Consider the following 15,043-nt stretch of genomic DNA (forward strand, 5'->3'; position numbering starts at 1 on the left):
AGATTGGCATCTCCTCCAGTTTCATCCACTTCTCGCTCCGTACCCTATACTCCTCTGTCATTCCCCACCGTGCAAGATATTAAATGGATCTGGTGTCTGAACATCCAGACATGCCCGTGGAGGGGTATGCTGATTGATGTATAATTTGAAGCACTAAAGAAAGATACTAAGAAGCACCAAACAGAAACACCAATAAGAGATGTCCTTGAGGTTGGGGTGAAGGGGAAGGGGGAGAAGGACATCCTTGTGTCAGTGTATGGGATAGAGTGGGACTTAAAAAACATGTCAGTAGGTGATTGAATTCATACAAATGCTAGCTTTATGCAGATGCCAGCAAATAAAAAAGTACAAAAATGTATGGACAATCTATATCCTTAATGCTTTTTCACATTCATTGTAGGCATTTAAGTCTCCTGCATGCAGTAATAAGAAATACCAGGGGTTTGAAGCAATTAATACCTTACAAAAGCTTCGATATAACCATGGCCACAAGCCATTAGGAAATAAATCATGAATAGAAACGAAAAATATACCTGATCTTGGAGCTTATTGATTGTATCCATCAGCAACTTTGTCTGCATGAATAAAAGCTTGTGTGAGTTTTCTTTTTTTTTGGGGGTGGGGGGGGGGGGGGGTGGGCGGTGGAGGTGGGGTCCCAACACTGAGCTGCATAGTGTTAGGTATAATAAGTTGGTTATATGCAATTTAGTGCAGGTCTCTAACATGACCTAAATAGATGAAGTAGAGCATCTGGCCAGAATCATTTTATATGTCTCGAGATATCTAGGATTGTAATTTGTGTAGTTTGGGGAGTGTCAGACAGATGCTTAATTCATCGAGTATAACATGGTAATGTACTAAATCTTATCGAGTATAAACATCAAAGATCACTTAATTCAGCAAAACCAATAAGACAAATACACAAGACTATAAAATTAATTACATTACTTATTCAATACCCTAAAAATTATAAATTTAAGAACACATCTAAGCAAGAAAAATCAAATCATGTCATTTTTAAAAAAACTAATTGCAATTTCTAAGCATGCCCCCATGTGGGACTTCTTAAGTAAGATGAGCAAGGAAGGGAATTATCTAATCTAAAGCCAAGCCAGAACTAGCCATTGGATTTGAATGCCCATATGAGATGATAAGCCGATCTTATTCGACCCATCTAAGCACATTTTATTTAATTTTAATAACCTAACCAAGCAAGAAAATATCACCTAAATAAAAAATCAATTTATTTCAATATTATATTTTCATATTTCATTTATTTTCGGTAAAGTTCGCTATCTTGATATCGGACCCCATACCGGTACCATCCTGGAATAATGCCAGAACAACCGGTACAAGGTTGGTCTAGCATATCGACGCTCAGTATGTCCCTCTGTACTGCGTATCGAATCGGTACCAGTATAGTATGGTATTGGCCGTTACGCACTAATACAGACTGGTACGACATACCATGATTTCCAATTAAAGAGAAAAATTCTAAGCAAGAAAAGAAGAATCATATCAAATAAAGTATTGAACATAAAAGGGGAGATTTGGCTAATTTTGGTTGAAACCAGCCAAAACAGGTTGAAACTGTTTGGAACCAAAAATTTTGGTCAGTTTCAAATTAGTCTCTGCTGAAACCAATATGTTTTGGCTAAATGGATCAATTCCAGTCAAAACTTGACAACATGCTCCTGACCTGATCCTGGATCAGATCTTCTGTTGTATGTCGTTGGAATTTTAATTCCAAATCAAGACTAAACACATCTTGCAGGTCACTAACTGATGATTAATAAGCAAGAGTTAAATAAATGGTGATCTAGAAGCAATATAAAGATATTAGAAATTGATTCAGAAACTAACCTTATATGACAAAAATTTCCCTTCAAGCAAGTAGTTTTCTATAGATAATGTTTCCTCTAGACTGTTGCCTCATGGATATGCCTAGAATCAGGGTAGGCCGAACCGGACCGACCACCCAGTTCGGCCCGGTACCGAGCCGGCCTGGTGGAAAACCGGGCCGTTTGCCTATTGGAATTGGTTTCGGCCTCGAATCGGCCAGCACGGGTTCTGACCGGAATCGGCCTGGAACCAACAGGAACCGTTCGGAACCGGCCGGTTCCATTCGAACTTAGTGTGACCGAGTCAACCAGGTTTAGAACCAGACCCCCTCCCTCTCTGCTTCTTTTGTTAAAAACAAGTGTTGGGAAGGCTTCGGCCTTCCCAACACTTTATTTTGGAAGTTCCACTGGCTCCCCCTTGCCTCCAATTTGCGAAATCACACCGATTCAACGCGATTGAAAGAAGATCCAAGCCTAAATAAAGTGTGCTTCCTCTTTTCTATTTCATTTTTTTTTTGCTTGAAAAAGTAGCTCGAAATTTGCAAAATAAAAAAAGATCATGTCAAAATATTTGATTTAGCCTTGATTTTATTAGATGTTGTAGATCTATGGATGATCTACACGATGACAAAAATATTTTAATTTGAGTTATATATAATTTTTAAAAAATAAAAAAATATAGGGGCACAAAATACAAAAAAAAACTGTAAAATCAACTATATTTAGGGGCATGCAAGCTACTCTCTAGCAAAATTTAGGGTCCATTTATTTAAATTTTGATGCGATCACGCACACAGAGGCCTAGGCCTAAATTTGAAAAAAATTGAGAAATAAATAGCCTTTAATGCATGCCAACTAACCTAGAAAAATATATGAAGCATCCATTATTGGGTTCAACATGAATCTGAGCTAAAATTAATTTTTCTAAAATATTTATATTTAAAAATTATTTTTAAATAAAAAATAATTAAATATATATCATTAACACTAAAAATTATGAAAAATTGGTAGTACATATTACATAATTTAGAAGTGATTTCTGAAGTAGAAAACATATTTTTTTTGAATTTATGATATTTAAACCTATTTTTAAATTTAAAAATTATTAAAAATATATAAATAAATAAAAATATGAAATATTCGTATTATGTATTAGATAAATTAGATATATGTTGTGAGGTAAAAAAATTATCTTCATCATAACAAAATTTTGCTATTTTTAAATAATTGATAAACATCTGTACTTGATAAACCTACAAGAATGGAACCATTAAGAAAAAAAGAGGAGCCAAAGCGTGACATTAGTTGGGATCATGGATAAATATTTTCGGGTTAGTATCATTGGAAGTGCAACTGGTGCAACACAGTTCAAGAAAGAAGGGGTAACTACGTTGAAGCAATACTTAGCTGGTGGTTACCCCAACGTATCTGTGCCGAAAATGTCTATAGGAGGTTTGTCAGCTGATGAAGAAGCACTTTGCTGATTTTTAAGTAACGAAGGAAGGTATCCAAGAAGGCGATGGAGGTGGATCATCGAGCGGCAGAGCCATCTTCTTATCACTCTAGGAAGTCAGAGAAGGCATCTGCTCTAAATGATGAGGCACGAATCCAAGCTGCCATATAGGTGAGCTTGAATGATCAGTGGCAGCAAGATGAGGTGGCCAGGCATAGAGCTCGATTTGGGCCCTCATACTAAGAGTCGAGCTCTGATTCTGCGAGTAGCAGGGAGATCCAAAGTTCAGAAGGATCTCAGTCAGGGAGGTCATCAGTAGAGGCAGTGGCCGTATTGTATCTATGTTGGAGGCTTTTGGTAGCAAAAAAAATCATCTAGAAAGATTCCACCAGAAGCAACAATCCATGATTTAGATTCATATGCCTACCCCAGCAGAGATTCGAAGTAGCAGAGGGTTGACACAATGCTGAAGAAGAATAAGAAGGATATGTGGCGAGCTATTGGATCATGCTTCCACTTCAGTCATATCCTAGTGAATGTGGCAGACAATACGTACTATAGGTCTGCCATTTTCTTCATATAGATTGTCGGTCCCGATATAAATCCTCCAGGCCCGAAGGACATCTACAGTGAATTTCTTGACAATAATAAGCTAGAGAAATGGATTGCCTCATAAAAAACAAGTGGCCCACATATGGACTACGGTGATGTGATGGTTGGATCGGTCTTATCAGGCAGAGCATTATCAACTTTTTGACATATTATGATATGAAGACTTTCTTCCACAAGTTAGTTGATGCTTCTGATCGGATGTACGACACCACCTATATCCTCAAATTGATGGAGGTGATTGATCAGGTAGGAGAGGAGAATATCGTGCAGGTCATTATTGATAATGGGTCATAATATAAGGCCGTTAGAAAGATCTTGATGGAGCGGCGGCCACATATTTTCTGAACTCTATGTGCTTCATATTGTATCGACCTCATATTGATGGACATTGCGAAGATTCATAGGGTGCAGCAGACAGTGGAGACAACCCAAACCACCACCAAACATTTATAACCATACATGAGTACTTTCACTGATGAGGAGAAATGCAGGGAGAATGATCTTGAGCCAAAGAGTCACACGGTTTGCAGCCAACTACATTGCATTTGATAGCATTCTTGAGAAGCAGCCCAACGTCAGATGCATGTCAGTCCCGAGTGGCAGAAAAGTAGATATGCGAGGGCCGACATTGAAGAGAGCATTATCGAGGACTTGGTGACGAGGCAGACGTGCTGGCAGCGGGCCACTACGATAGTGTAGGCTATCATACCATTATAAAGTGCTTTGAGCCATGGACAACGAGAGATACCCCCAGATGGCTTCTTGTATCACATGATGGAGAGGACAAAGATTCAGATCAAGAAGAAAGATCCGACGTACGCCCAGGAGTACATCGACATTATTGAGTGGCGGTAGAACTACCAGATGAGTAGGAACTTGCATCTAGCAGGTAAGCAGGAATATTGAAAATTAAACTACTACTGTACTTGTACAATTTTACCAAGACGATAACGAACTCTATTTGCAGCATTCTACTTGAACCCTCAGTTACAGTACACTGTAGCTGGAATCGATATGAACTTCTGGCCGTCCTGCGTAATGTGATTTACAAAATAGAGCCTGATCCAGAAGTCGCGGCCTTATATCTAAAAGAGATAAGTTAGCTTAAGTGACATGTATAAGTTAACTGGAATCTTTTATTATTAATATATTACAATATAATTCTTTTTCAAAGACCAAAATATTTAGAAAGGGCATTGACAACTTTGGATCTTTGCAGCTATCATAAATAAAAGAAGTATGAATTCAGATATATTACACATCAGGATGACATTTATCTGGCATTAGATGGTTACTAATATGATACTATTTCATATATAATTTGTTTCAATATTTTTGCAGTTGAATGGTAGATTCATTTTGGTTTGTCCGCAAAAAATCTTAAGCAGCTAGCTATCCAGATCCTCTCAGACGGTCTCCTTGAGTGGCTATGAGCGCAACTGGTCCACCTTCGCTCTCATCCACAGCAAGCAAAAAAACGGTTTGATACAGAAGCGCCTCAACAACCTGTATATGTTCACTATAATCTGAAATTGAGGCTAAAGTGCATTCAGAAGAAAGTGGAGTTAAAGTACACATATCCAATCTATGGTGTTTTTGTTGATGATGAGCAAGGTTCGCTGTACCGGTCGGTACCAGTCGGTACCGAGCGTACCGTACCCGTACCGATGGGTACCGGTATCGGTACACCAATGTCGGTACGGTCGGTATCGAGCGTACGGTACCGTACCGACACTCGGTACGCCTATACTAGTGCGGCACCGGTACGGGGTTCGGTACCGGTACGGCGAACCTTGATGATGAGGATAATTCTATGATCGGATGGCTTGTGGGCCAACAGTAAGAGCTAGAGCTTGATGAGCGAGGATCGTCTCCACGATCGGCTAGTTTTGTAGCCAGTGAGGCTAGGGTTGATGCAAAGCAATGGGTAGAGAGCAATATTCCATGCATCCTTCCAATTGATCAACTACAGCCACAAGAGAACCGATCACCACATGACTCCTTGTCTGAGGCATCCTTTCAGAGATATGATCAGGAGATGCTTAGACAAGGCCATTACGCTGTCTGGCCGACCCGGTCAGGAGGGCGACATACATTCTTCCAACATAGCCAGACAGAAGGGCACGAAGGGTAAGCAGAGAGAAAGTGGCACGAAAGATAAGAAGGTAGCTGCCCAGCACACCAAAAAAGAAAAACAAGAAGCACCTACACCCCTAATGGAGTGTGAAGGAGAAACTAGTTCACTCAGATTCAGATACCAGGAGCAGCAGTTTTGGTGGTCAGGATCTGTTGACCAAAGAGAGTGGAGAACATGAGACCACCATTTGTGATACAGCCGTAGGGTGATCTTTGATTCACCAGTGAGTCCCAGTTTACGCATGCTATACAGGATAGACCACGGTGTATGATATGGCGGAGCCTGCGAGGATCCAATTGCATATAGAAGACGAGCTCCTCAAGGTCATTCATGACATGATGCAGTTGCAGATGATTTCACACGTGGAGTGGGATCTATCGATGTATCAGGTTCCGAATCGTATACTGGATCCTATTATCTGCAGCCATAGACAGCCTAAGACCCATACGGATACGAATATGGTGCGTCTGAAAAATCTTCTAGTAGCTACTACCCTATACAACACAGAACATGTCGGATTTTGCTGCTGCCCTTTCAGATAGGCTCTTTCACAGTCGTTTTATCAGCCAGTTTATCAGCCAAAGGGTACCTCTCAGAGTCAGAGCTTCAATGAGAGATCCGAAAGTGCTTATAATAAGGAGTGTATTCCTTATTAGATGAACATATAAAACTACTATGCCGCTTGGTTAGAGGGGTGGGTTGATGTGCCTCCTGACTGTGTTAATGATCTGGATATTTACGAGAGATATCGCCATTCGACGAGATTTTAGGTATCAATATGTATGTTGTACTTTAAATATATGTAATTGATTGTATTATTTTATAATTTTTATCTCACTACTTAATTTGAGGATATTTTATATTGCTTCTGGTAGGATGCAATATCTCACTAATCATTTTATATTTTGTATCATTTTAAAACAATAAGATGCATCATTTAGGTTAAACCGGAATAATATAAATATCAAAAACATCAAAAATATCAAAAATATCAAAAAATATAAAATTAGACTTAAAATCATTGAAAAAGCTCAAAAAGATTGATTACCAATTAAATCAACTTGAAAAACTCAAAAGAAATGAGCGTGCCGGTATAAAATTAAACTTAAAATCATTGAAAAAGTTCAAAAAGATTGATTACCAATTAAATCAGCTTGAAAAATTCAAAAAAAATGGGCATGCCGGTACGAGACCAGCACGTTCAAGCATACCGTGTGTCGGTACGATACCAAATTAGTACCATACTGATCCGTCCGCCGACCAGTAAAGGTCTCGGTACCAGTTCGGCGGACCTTGCATAGAATAGTTTCAGTTCAAGTTGCAGATTTAATGTGAGAAGTCTGGGTGCTCATAGGGTATTGAGAAGACTAAGTTTCTTTTTAGAGAAATATTTGAGTCATTCATATGAGATAGATGTTATTTTACAATTTCCTCTGCATACAATGGCTTTATGGAGTAATTATAATCTAAAAAATGGATGAATGGAGATTAAGTTGAATCAGTATTGATTATGAAGCAGGCATGCAGGGTTGGCATATCATAGGCAGTAATAGGCCAGATGCTGTATCCTACATAAGATGTGTCATGTAAAGGAAACTATTTTAAGCCATTCACCTCTGTTTCTCTGGAGTTTCATTTCCATCACTCAGTCTAGATCCACACAGATTGGCAATGAGACAGAGTGCTGTTAATAGTCTATGATCTGCATCGGTTATTGAAGGAGCAGTCAAACTCTGAAAGAAAGGGAATTTTCACCTACAGGAATCATGAGTATTTGACTGAGCTGTTTGCCATTTGGATAAATGATACAGGAGAATTAGATGCCAACATACTTCCTACATCCCCCCCTATTGTGCTGTTATCATGATATGCAGTGTCTCCTGACAGTACTTCTGAACGTCCAATATCTAATATGCAATGAAGGTTATTTAAGAATTTTTCCAGTCAATCTTAAAAGAGCTAGGTTTCTAGTTCTATTGAACTACTGCTGTGAAAGAAAACGTGGATGGCTTGATTCCACCTCATGTTGGAAAGTCGAAGGGAAGAACTAGATGATTGTTTATCTCAGTTCCATGTAGCAAGCTAAAAGATTAGATGTTGAACAACAAACACACATCATTCTGTATGTTATATAGATTCATGTACAGGTGTTGGGTGTGTCCTCTAAAGATTCTTTAGAGATCTGTTACATAAGTCTGGTCATGCTTTTACTTTAGTATCATCTAAAGTTAGGAGACATAATGATGATTGCAAAGTGATATTTTCAGATTTCTGATTTCAGTATATTTGACTTCTGCCATCTCAGTGATAAATGTCAATTTTTGTAACACACTTCCACTCTTGTATTATGCGCACAAGAGACGAGTACTCTGACCTTTCTTGATTGTATCTGTTTGAATGTATCACTTAGCTCATTCTCTAGTTGTTCAAGCTCATTCACATCTAACTTGGCCATATCTGTTTTGAGAGACCTGCAAAATAGACAGATTTCTTAGTTAACAGCTAGACTAGTATGTTACATAGTTGCCGATATGGTATGAGTTATTACAGTGACCATGGAGCAATCTCCATTAGCTCAGAGTTGATTGTTGGACAAGCGAAATCCTTGCCATGATTCTGCAGTACCATAAATGAAATACTATGAAAAAGTGTTCTCTGGTTAGGCTATAAAAGACAGCAGATGACTGAGAAGAATCCTTTGCTGAACAAGCAAATTCCGATTCAATTTATAGTCAACAAAATTTCATGTATTATTTTTTTTTCCAGGCTCTTGCATTCCTTTTCTCTTCAATTGCAACGTGCTAAGCTAATGAGAACACTACAAAACTACTAGTAGTCATTCATAGAGAAGAATGCTGGACTAGCATTCCCTAGAGGAATCATAGATTTCTTACTTATTAAGGATGCTTAGAACAATCTTTTAACCTAAATCAGCATGAGAAACAAATTGATACAGGTTAAAAACTTTAGTGCAAAGATGTTTCAAAAAATGACTTGTTTCATCATGCTTTAGATATGCCTGCATATCTTAAAATATGATTGTTTCATGACACACATTTCTGTTCTTAATGTAAACTAACAAAAAATGTAATAAAGGCTATGCTGATCAAAACAAGGAGAGTCCACTGGTGATAAAGAACATCACTGGAAAAAAAAGGGGGAGAGATTGTTTTTACTAATCATAAGATGACATACAAACCAAATGCAAGTAAAACAGTCAACCAAGACAATTCTTGCCTGTATGAATAAAACATCCAAATGAAGTTTGTGCTTTTCTGAGAAAAACCATTATATTGCAGGTATAATGACAATAAAGTAAATATCATCAGCATCATTATTCAAGAATTTTCCCATTAAAATGAGATCATCAATGGAGCAGAATTTTAAATTGAGAAGGTTCTATCTATGGTTTGTGCGTATTTTCATGTCATGAGGTTTCACTTGATGTCAACCTTCAGATAAATGACAAATTCCAAGTCGATTAAGCTTTAGGCATGCGAGCAGCTTGATATAATGCTTTGGAGGCCAGTTCGCAGATATTGCTTGAAACATAGGCTCATGCATCAATGAGGCAACTCTTCAAATATCCCTACACTTGAACAAAATCTATGTCTAGAGGGAAAATGATTAAGTTTAGTATAGACTTGTGACTCGACCAAAGTTTAGAAGAGAAAGATGACAACAGAATGGCATTCATTCTGGCACAAATGCAATATCCTGATATGAATGTTATAGCACACATATATTCATAGATCCTGACAACATCTTCGTATACTTGCCAGATCTGATATTAGAATACCCACCTTTTTTGATTTTTCATTCTATCAGTTTCAAGAAATGAGACATCTCTAACCTCCTTTTTGATTAATTGATCCAAATTGTACCAGAACAACCTGGAAATGAATGAGCCAAGTCCAATTAGTTGGGAAGGTTTGATGGTAATATTATGAATTTCGCTCTTATGCAATTTGAGACTATTGACCTTCCATAAAGGTCCCAACATGCATCTTGAATAGGTCCAATCAACCTTCACCTTTACCGTGGCCGCAACTGCATCAACCTCTCCTCTATTGTGAACTTACATGCATACATCAAAATAAAATGTCTTCACACAGGCTAAGGAGCTTCGCAAAAGGGTAGGAGTACGGGCCGGTTCAGCTCGTACCGAACCAGTACCGGTGCCGATCAGTTCGGTCCAACGTTACAAAATAGTTCTGTCCCTATGGGGCCGGAACTACAGTGGTACTGAGCCGCAACTACAGTGGTACCGGTTGGAATTGACCGGTACTAGAGGCGTATCGGATGGAATCAAATCGGTTCTATCCGGTTCGGCCAGAACTCGGTGCGAACCGACCTTGAGTCCGATTCGAGCTGTGCGCGCCGCGCGCGCGGCTGTGGCATTAAATGCCACGGTGTGGCTGCCGCATTCGCTCCGCGCGCGCTGCTGTGGCATTAAACTGCGCATCACAGCGCACCGTTCGCCTTTTTGGCCGATTCGGTATCGGTCCGAACCGATACCGGTGCCGACCGATACGCCGGCCAGTACCGGCTCGGTGATCCTTAAGGAGTACCTTTTCTTCTATAGTTTCGAGAGAGCACGATCCATGTCCTTAGTCACTTAATATTTGTAAATTACTTTAGCAAGGATTGGAAATTTTAGTTCTAGTTAATTCCCAAACAACCCCCTGTCTTTTCTCGATCTACATTCATATGTAGACACCGAGATATGACTAATAGAAGCATTTGCATGTGATGTTTTAATGCCTATATTTTGTCCATTGATAAACCAGAGTATTCAGGTCATGCAATGACACTTTCACATCATATCTCACAATGAGATCAATATATGTGCTTGGCAATGCGGCATTTTGAGAGCAAAGAAAGAGTCATCAACTTTTGGACATTTTAGAAAACTGTTAATGTTATCCCACAATCTTTTGTTCTCAATGCCAAGCTTCATGGCTCGAAAACATTATAAAATACCATATAATTCTTGCCTCCACAATAGACTTATTTCTTAGATATAACTTAAATTATTTAGATCGGTGGGTAATATCAGTCCTAGGGTTTTTATCCCAACAGGATACCTATCTTGTTAGGAATGCCATTCTTTTATGTTTTAATAGAATTTATTCCATATCTTCTTATTTGTGTTCCAGAGTCCCTTACCTGATCTTTTTTTCTAGGATATGTTTCTGGCTTAATGTTTGCCAATTAGTAGGATTTTTCTTATTGGTTTGATCAGTTGGCTCCTTATATGAATCTCTAGTACTGGTTAAAATTAGGAAAGAGGCAATAGCTGGCACTAGATGTCCTTTAGATATGTTTCACCTTTGCAAAAACCGTGAAAAGACAGAGGAAAAGGAAATAGTTTTGCAAAGAAAAAGAACAAATTTAGGCAAGTTTGGAAAACCCATTTCTGTCTTATCTACTTTCCAACCATCCAAAAAGCCGGAAACTTAAATTTTCCAAAACCTTTCTTAGGCAAAGTAATATAATCTCAGGGACTTCTTTGGCATTTTCTTTTTCAAGTTTGACTAGCTACACTGTCAAAAGGATTTGTTTTTTGGCTCCTAGAGAATTTTGGAATATGGCTAAGAGCAGAATGGATATCTTTCTAAAGAATTTTGGAATATGGCCAAGAGCAATTTGGATATCTTTCTCTACAAGGCTTTCGTGGTGCTCAATATACTAAAGGAGTCCTTTTTGGATTCTAATCACTAGGGCTAGACCACCTTTAGCTAGCAAAGGACTGCTCTGATAGAGATTAGATCAAGGCAAGGAATTTTGAACCATGCCGAATCAACTAGTTTGGGACATATCGAATTGGATCGATCCATATCGGCATGGTTTGCGCAATAAATTCGATATGGTAGCACGATTCACACAATAAATTCATTTCTTCCTTTTTTTTGCTCATGCTCTCGCCGTCCTCACCCATGTCGCTCTTGCCCCTTGCTAGTCTTGCCGACTGACAACCTTCCAAGCGAGGTTGGCCGAATTGGTACTGAGACCCATACCGATCAGCGTCCGGTACGGGTCGGTACCAGTTCGAACCGAGTCGTAGGGTGCTGGAACCATTTTCTACTATCGAACCGACCCAGTCGGAGACCGGATCAGCTTGGCTCGTGCTAAACCGGCCGGTTTGGCTCAGTTCAGCTTTCCTTGCTTCCAAGTACCCCGACTGCCTCCCTCCATGTCTCTCTCCCCTCCCTCCCTCTCTCTCCCCCTCCCACTCTTCCTCTCCTTTTTCCTCTTCCCCCTCTCTCTCTTCCTCTCTCTCCTCCCTCCCCCCTCTATATTTGTTTTGGTGCTACTGTTTGATTCAAACCCTTTTCCTTACCTTTTTTATTTTCGGATTTTCAATTGAAGTCGGCACATCTTTTGTTGACTTCAGTTCAAAATCGGAAAATAAAAAATGGGTCGAAATGCCCTAGCGCAGGTCCCGAATTGGTTCCAAGAACCTTGGATTAAGGTTTTAAATACCACGAGACAAGGCCATGTTGCCTTTTCTGCGGAATAGGATGCCTCGCATCCCGCCCTTCAAGATGGTGGATGTCCCATCTCGGTTGAGTCAATTCCTGGAGTTGTCCCATCTTGACACTTGATATAGTGTCTCAATAGTTAGGATGGTGGAACGCCCTGCCATCCCATTAGTGTTTAAAACCTTAGTTCAGATCTTTCATAAGAGCAATTTACTCATCTATTTTCCTTTGTGTTTTCTTCTTGTTTGATAATTTTCCTACCTATTTTCATCTTGCATTATCAAAACAAACTTCACAAGACAACCTAGTGGCATCAAAAGATTTGACAAAAATGTCTTTGTAACACACCTTTAATTATACATTTCCCAAGCCTTTGAATAGAATAAAGTAAAAAAAGAAGTGTGCAAAGATAAAAATTACATAACAAAGCCATCTATATTTGGCATAACATGGCTTTCTTAATGGGAAGGGTTGATATCAAGGTTCGCCGTATTGGTTATAGGCCGGACCGGTCCAATACGGCCCGAACCGGCCGGTACGGGCTGGTTCGGCAAACGTTGGTTGATATATACCATGCTATCATTCTTTCCTATCGTCTACAAACCTAAAATGAGGGCCTCAATGGTCAAAGTCTACATAAAGAAAATTAAAGGTTTCATGGCATGGCAAGACAGAATGAGAATGAAGGATTGAAAAAAAATTCTCATTCAAGATTTGCTTATATATATATATATAAACGAAGGTATGTGGGATCGAGAAATTTCTAATCGGCCCGTACCAGCCGGTTCCGCCTATAACGAACCAGTCCAGTTCAGCGTTAAAAAACGGTTCCGACTTCCATGAGGCCAGAACCGGTCGGTACTAGATGCATACCAGGCGGAATCGGACCGTCTGGTATGGCTAAGAATCGGTGCCAACCAGTTCGCACTGATTTCAGTGCCATAGCGCGCCGCGCGCTGTGGCATTTATTGCCAAAGCGGTGCACTACGAACCGGTATCGAACCGTTCCGGTGACCGACGGTACGCCTATCGGTACCGGTTCGACGATCCTTGTGTGGGACTATCCTGAACCAATCAGTACAGGGCATATCGTACTGTATTGAGACTGATCGGGATGGATTATTCTACCAAAATGGTACAATAGGAAAATTCGGTTGAAACAGGGTGAACCGACTAGTTTTGCCCTGTTCGGGGTGGTACCAATCGACATTAGCAATTTGCCCAGGTATCTCGACTCTCAAGCCACAATTGTTAGTAATACAGTTTAACAGAAAGGGATTGTTGAAAATACAATTAATTTAACCATATTCGAGACAACCAAATTACCATATAGTGTCCTCGTTTCATTACACATTCAGTTATAAAGTGAAAGCTTGTTGAATCAGTTGTGTCCCCCATTGAAGATTGCTTAAGTTTCCTATATATTTGTTAAAGGAAACACTGTTTTAACTAATTTTGGTATTTGATAATTGTAGATTGGTCTTTCAATTGTCTCTTTTAGGTTTATATCAAGAGTGCGTTGTCATTGTCAATGATTCAGCCGATTCAAGCATTGTTACCAAAAGCACACTCTCGAAGTAGTCATTAGTTATTAATAAATCAAGAGTAAAAAAAAAAAAAACCTTTATGTCCAAAAATACATTCTAGAAGGCAAAGATCTAAAAGTTTCTACCTGTGCTTCGTCAATATGTTTACTGACATCTTGTTTGGCATCTGAGAATTGCAGATAACGATTGATTGTGTTTTCCAGGCTGCATCAGAGGGAAAGTACTCAGCCTACAATTAAATCTCCCAAAGATAATTGAACAAAACAGTTGCATAAAATCTTTTTTTGTCACCAATACACATAAGTGGTTAAAAGCATTACATCTTCTTGATACTCCACATATACACTTTTGAAGGGGATGGTAATTCTCTTTTACTTTCAATGCTCTAAGTAACCTGCATTCATTTCATACTATGGAACTTATGTGATTGCTGGCGGTCACAAAGTCAAATCACATGTAAAATTGTTCAGACCAAAAGATTTCAAAGGTTTTAAAGGTTCTCCAAAAAACATTTTTTGATTTATTCTGGGACCTTACACTATGTTCATATATGAGATACTAAATAATTATGTTGTAAAGGCCTCTCTTCCATGAAAATTGATCAGCCAAGTTAAGATCCCCTCCAATGTCTTAATTTAAGTCTGCACAGAGGAGTATGGTGTTGATATGAAGACTGTAACAGCCATACGTGAAAATTGTTTGCTTTGATCATCATTCTTTGTACTTAAATGATTAAGTTACAAATATGAACATTTCATGTCTCTGAACAGCATAGAATATAGATGATTCTGCAGCATACTGTCAGAGTATTATTTTTATAGCTGGGAACTTAATAAGCAAGCTAGTTTTTGTGGGATAGTACAAATATAACCAGATTTTAATCTTGTTTTTACATTCTCATCTGATTCAGTCGATATTATTTGCGATATTGAATTATAATACCATGTTGCATGGTTCACTTTGATTAT

General features: G+C 38.9%; 1 protein-coding gene and 1 long non-coding RNA gene across 8 annotated transcripts in view; one reads left to right on the plus strand and one right to left on the minus strand.

The window, feature by feature from the left end:
• The window catches only part of LOC113463534 (uncharacterized), a 40,004-nt gene that overhangs the window by 10,752 nt on the left and 14,209 nt on the right, over window positions 1-15,043 (plus strand). The gene's annotated exons all lie outside the window — the stretch shown is intronic.
• The window catches only part of LOC103719124 (MADS-box protein EJ2-like), a 47,475-nt gene that overhangs the window by 1,347 nt on the left and 31,085 nt on the right, over window positions 1-15,043 (minus strand). For 3 of the 6 annotated variants that reach the window (XM_026809264.4, XM_008808204.5, XM_008808205.5), the window contains exons 2-5: window positions 14,201-14,279; window positions 8,592-8,659; window positions 8,418-8,514; window positions 534-575 (exon numbers count right to left, since the gene is read on the minus strand). In XM_026809264.4, coding sequence (XP_026665065.1) covers window positions 534-575; window positions 8,418-8,514; window positions 8,592-8,659; window positions 14,201-14,279 — 286 coding nt within the window. Of the gene's footprint in view, window positions 1-144; window positions 414-533; window positions 576-8,417; window positions 8,515-8,591; window positions 8,660-14,200; window positions 14,280-14,395; window positions 14,470-15,043 lie in introns of those variants that run through there. The other 3 variants (XM_008808208.6, XM_008808207.5, XM_088708623.2) reach the window with 3 other exon arrangements.

Source organism: Phoenix dactylifera, chromosome 12, assembly GCF_051530095.1.
Source record: "Phoenix dactylifera cultivar Ajwa chromosome 12, Ajwa_hap1_PhDact_Kaust_v1.1, whole genome shotgun sequence".
In the NCBI taxonomy this organism is placed as follows: Eukaryota; Viridiplantae; Streptophyta; class Magnoliopsida; order Arecales; family Arecaceae; genus Phoenix; species Phoenix dactylifera.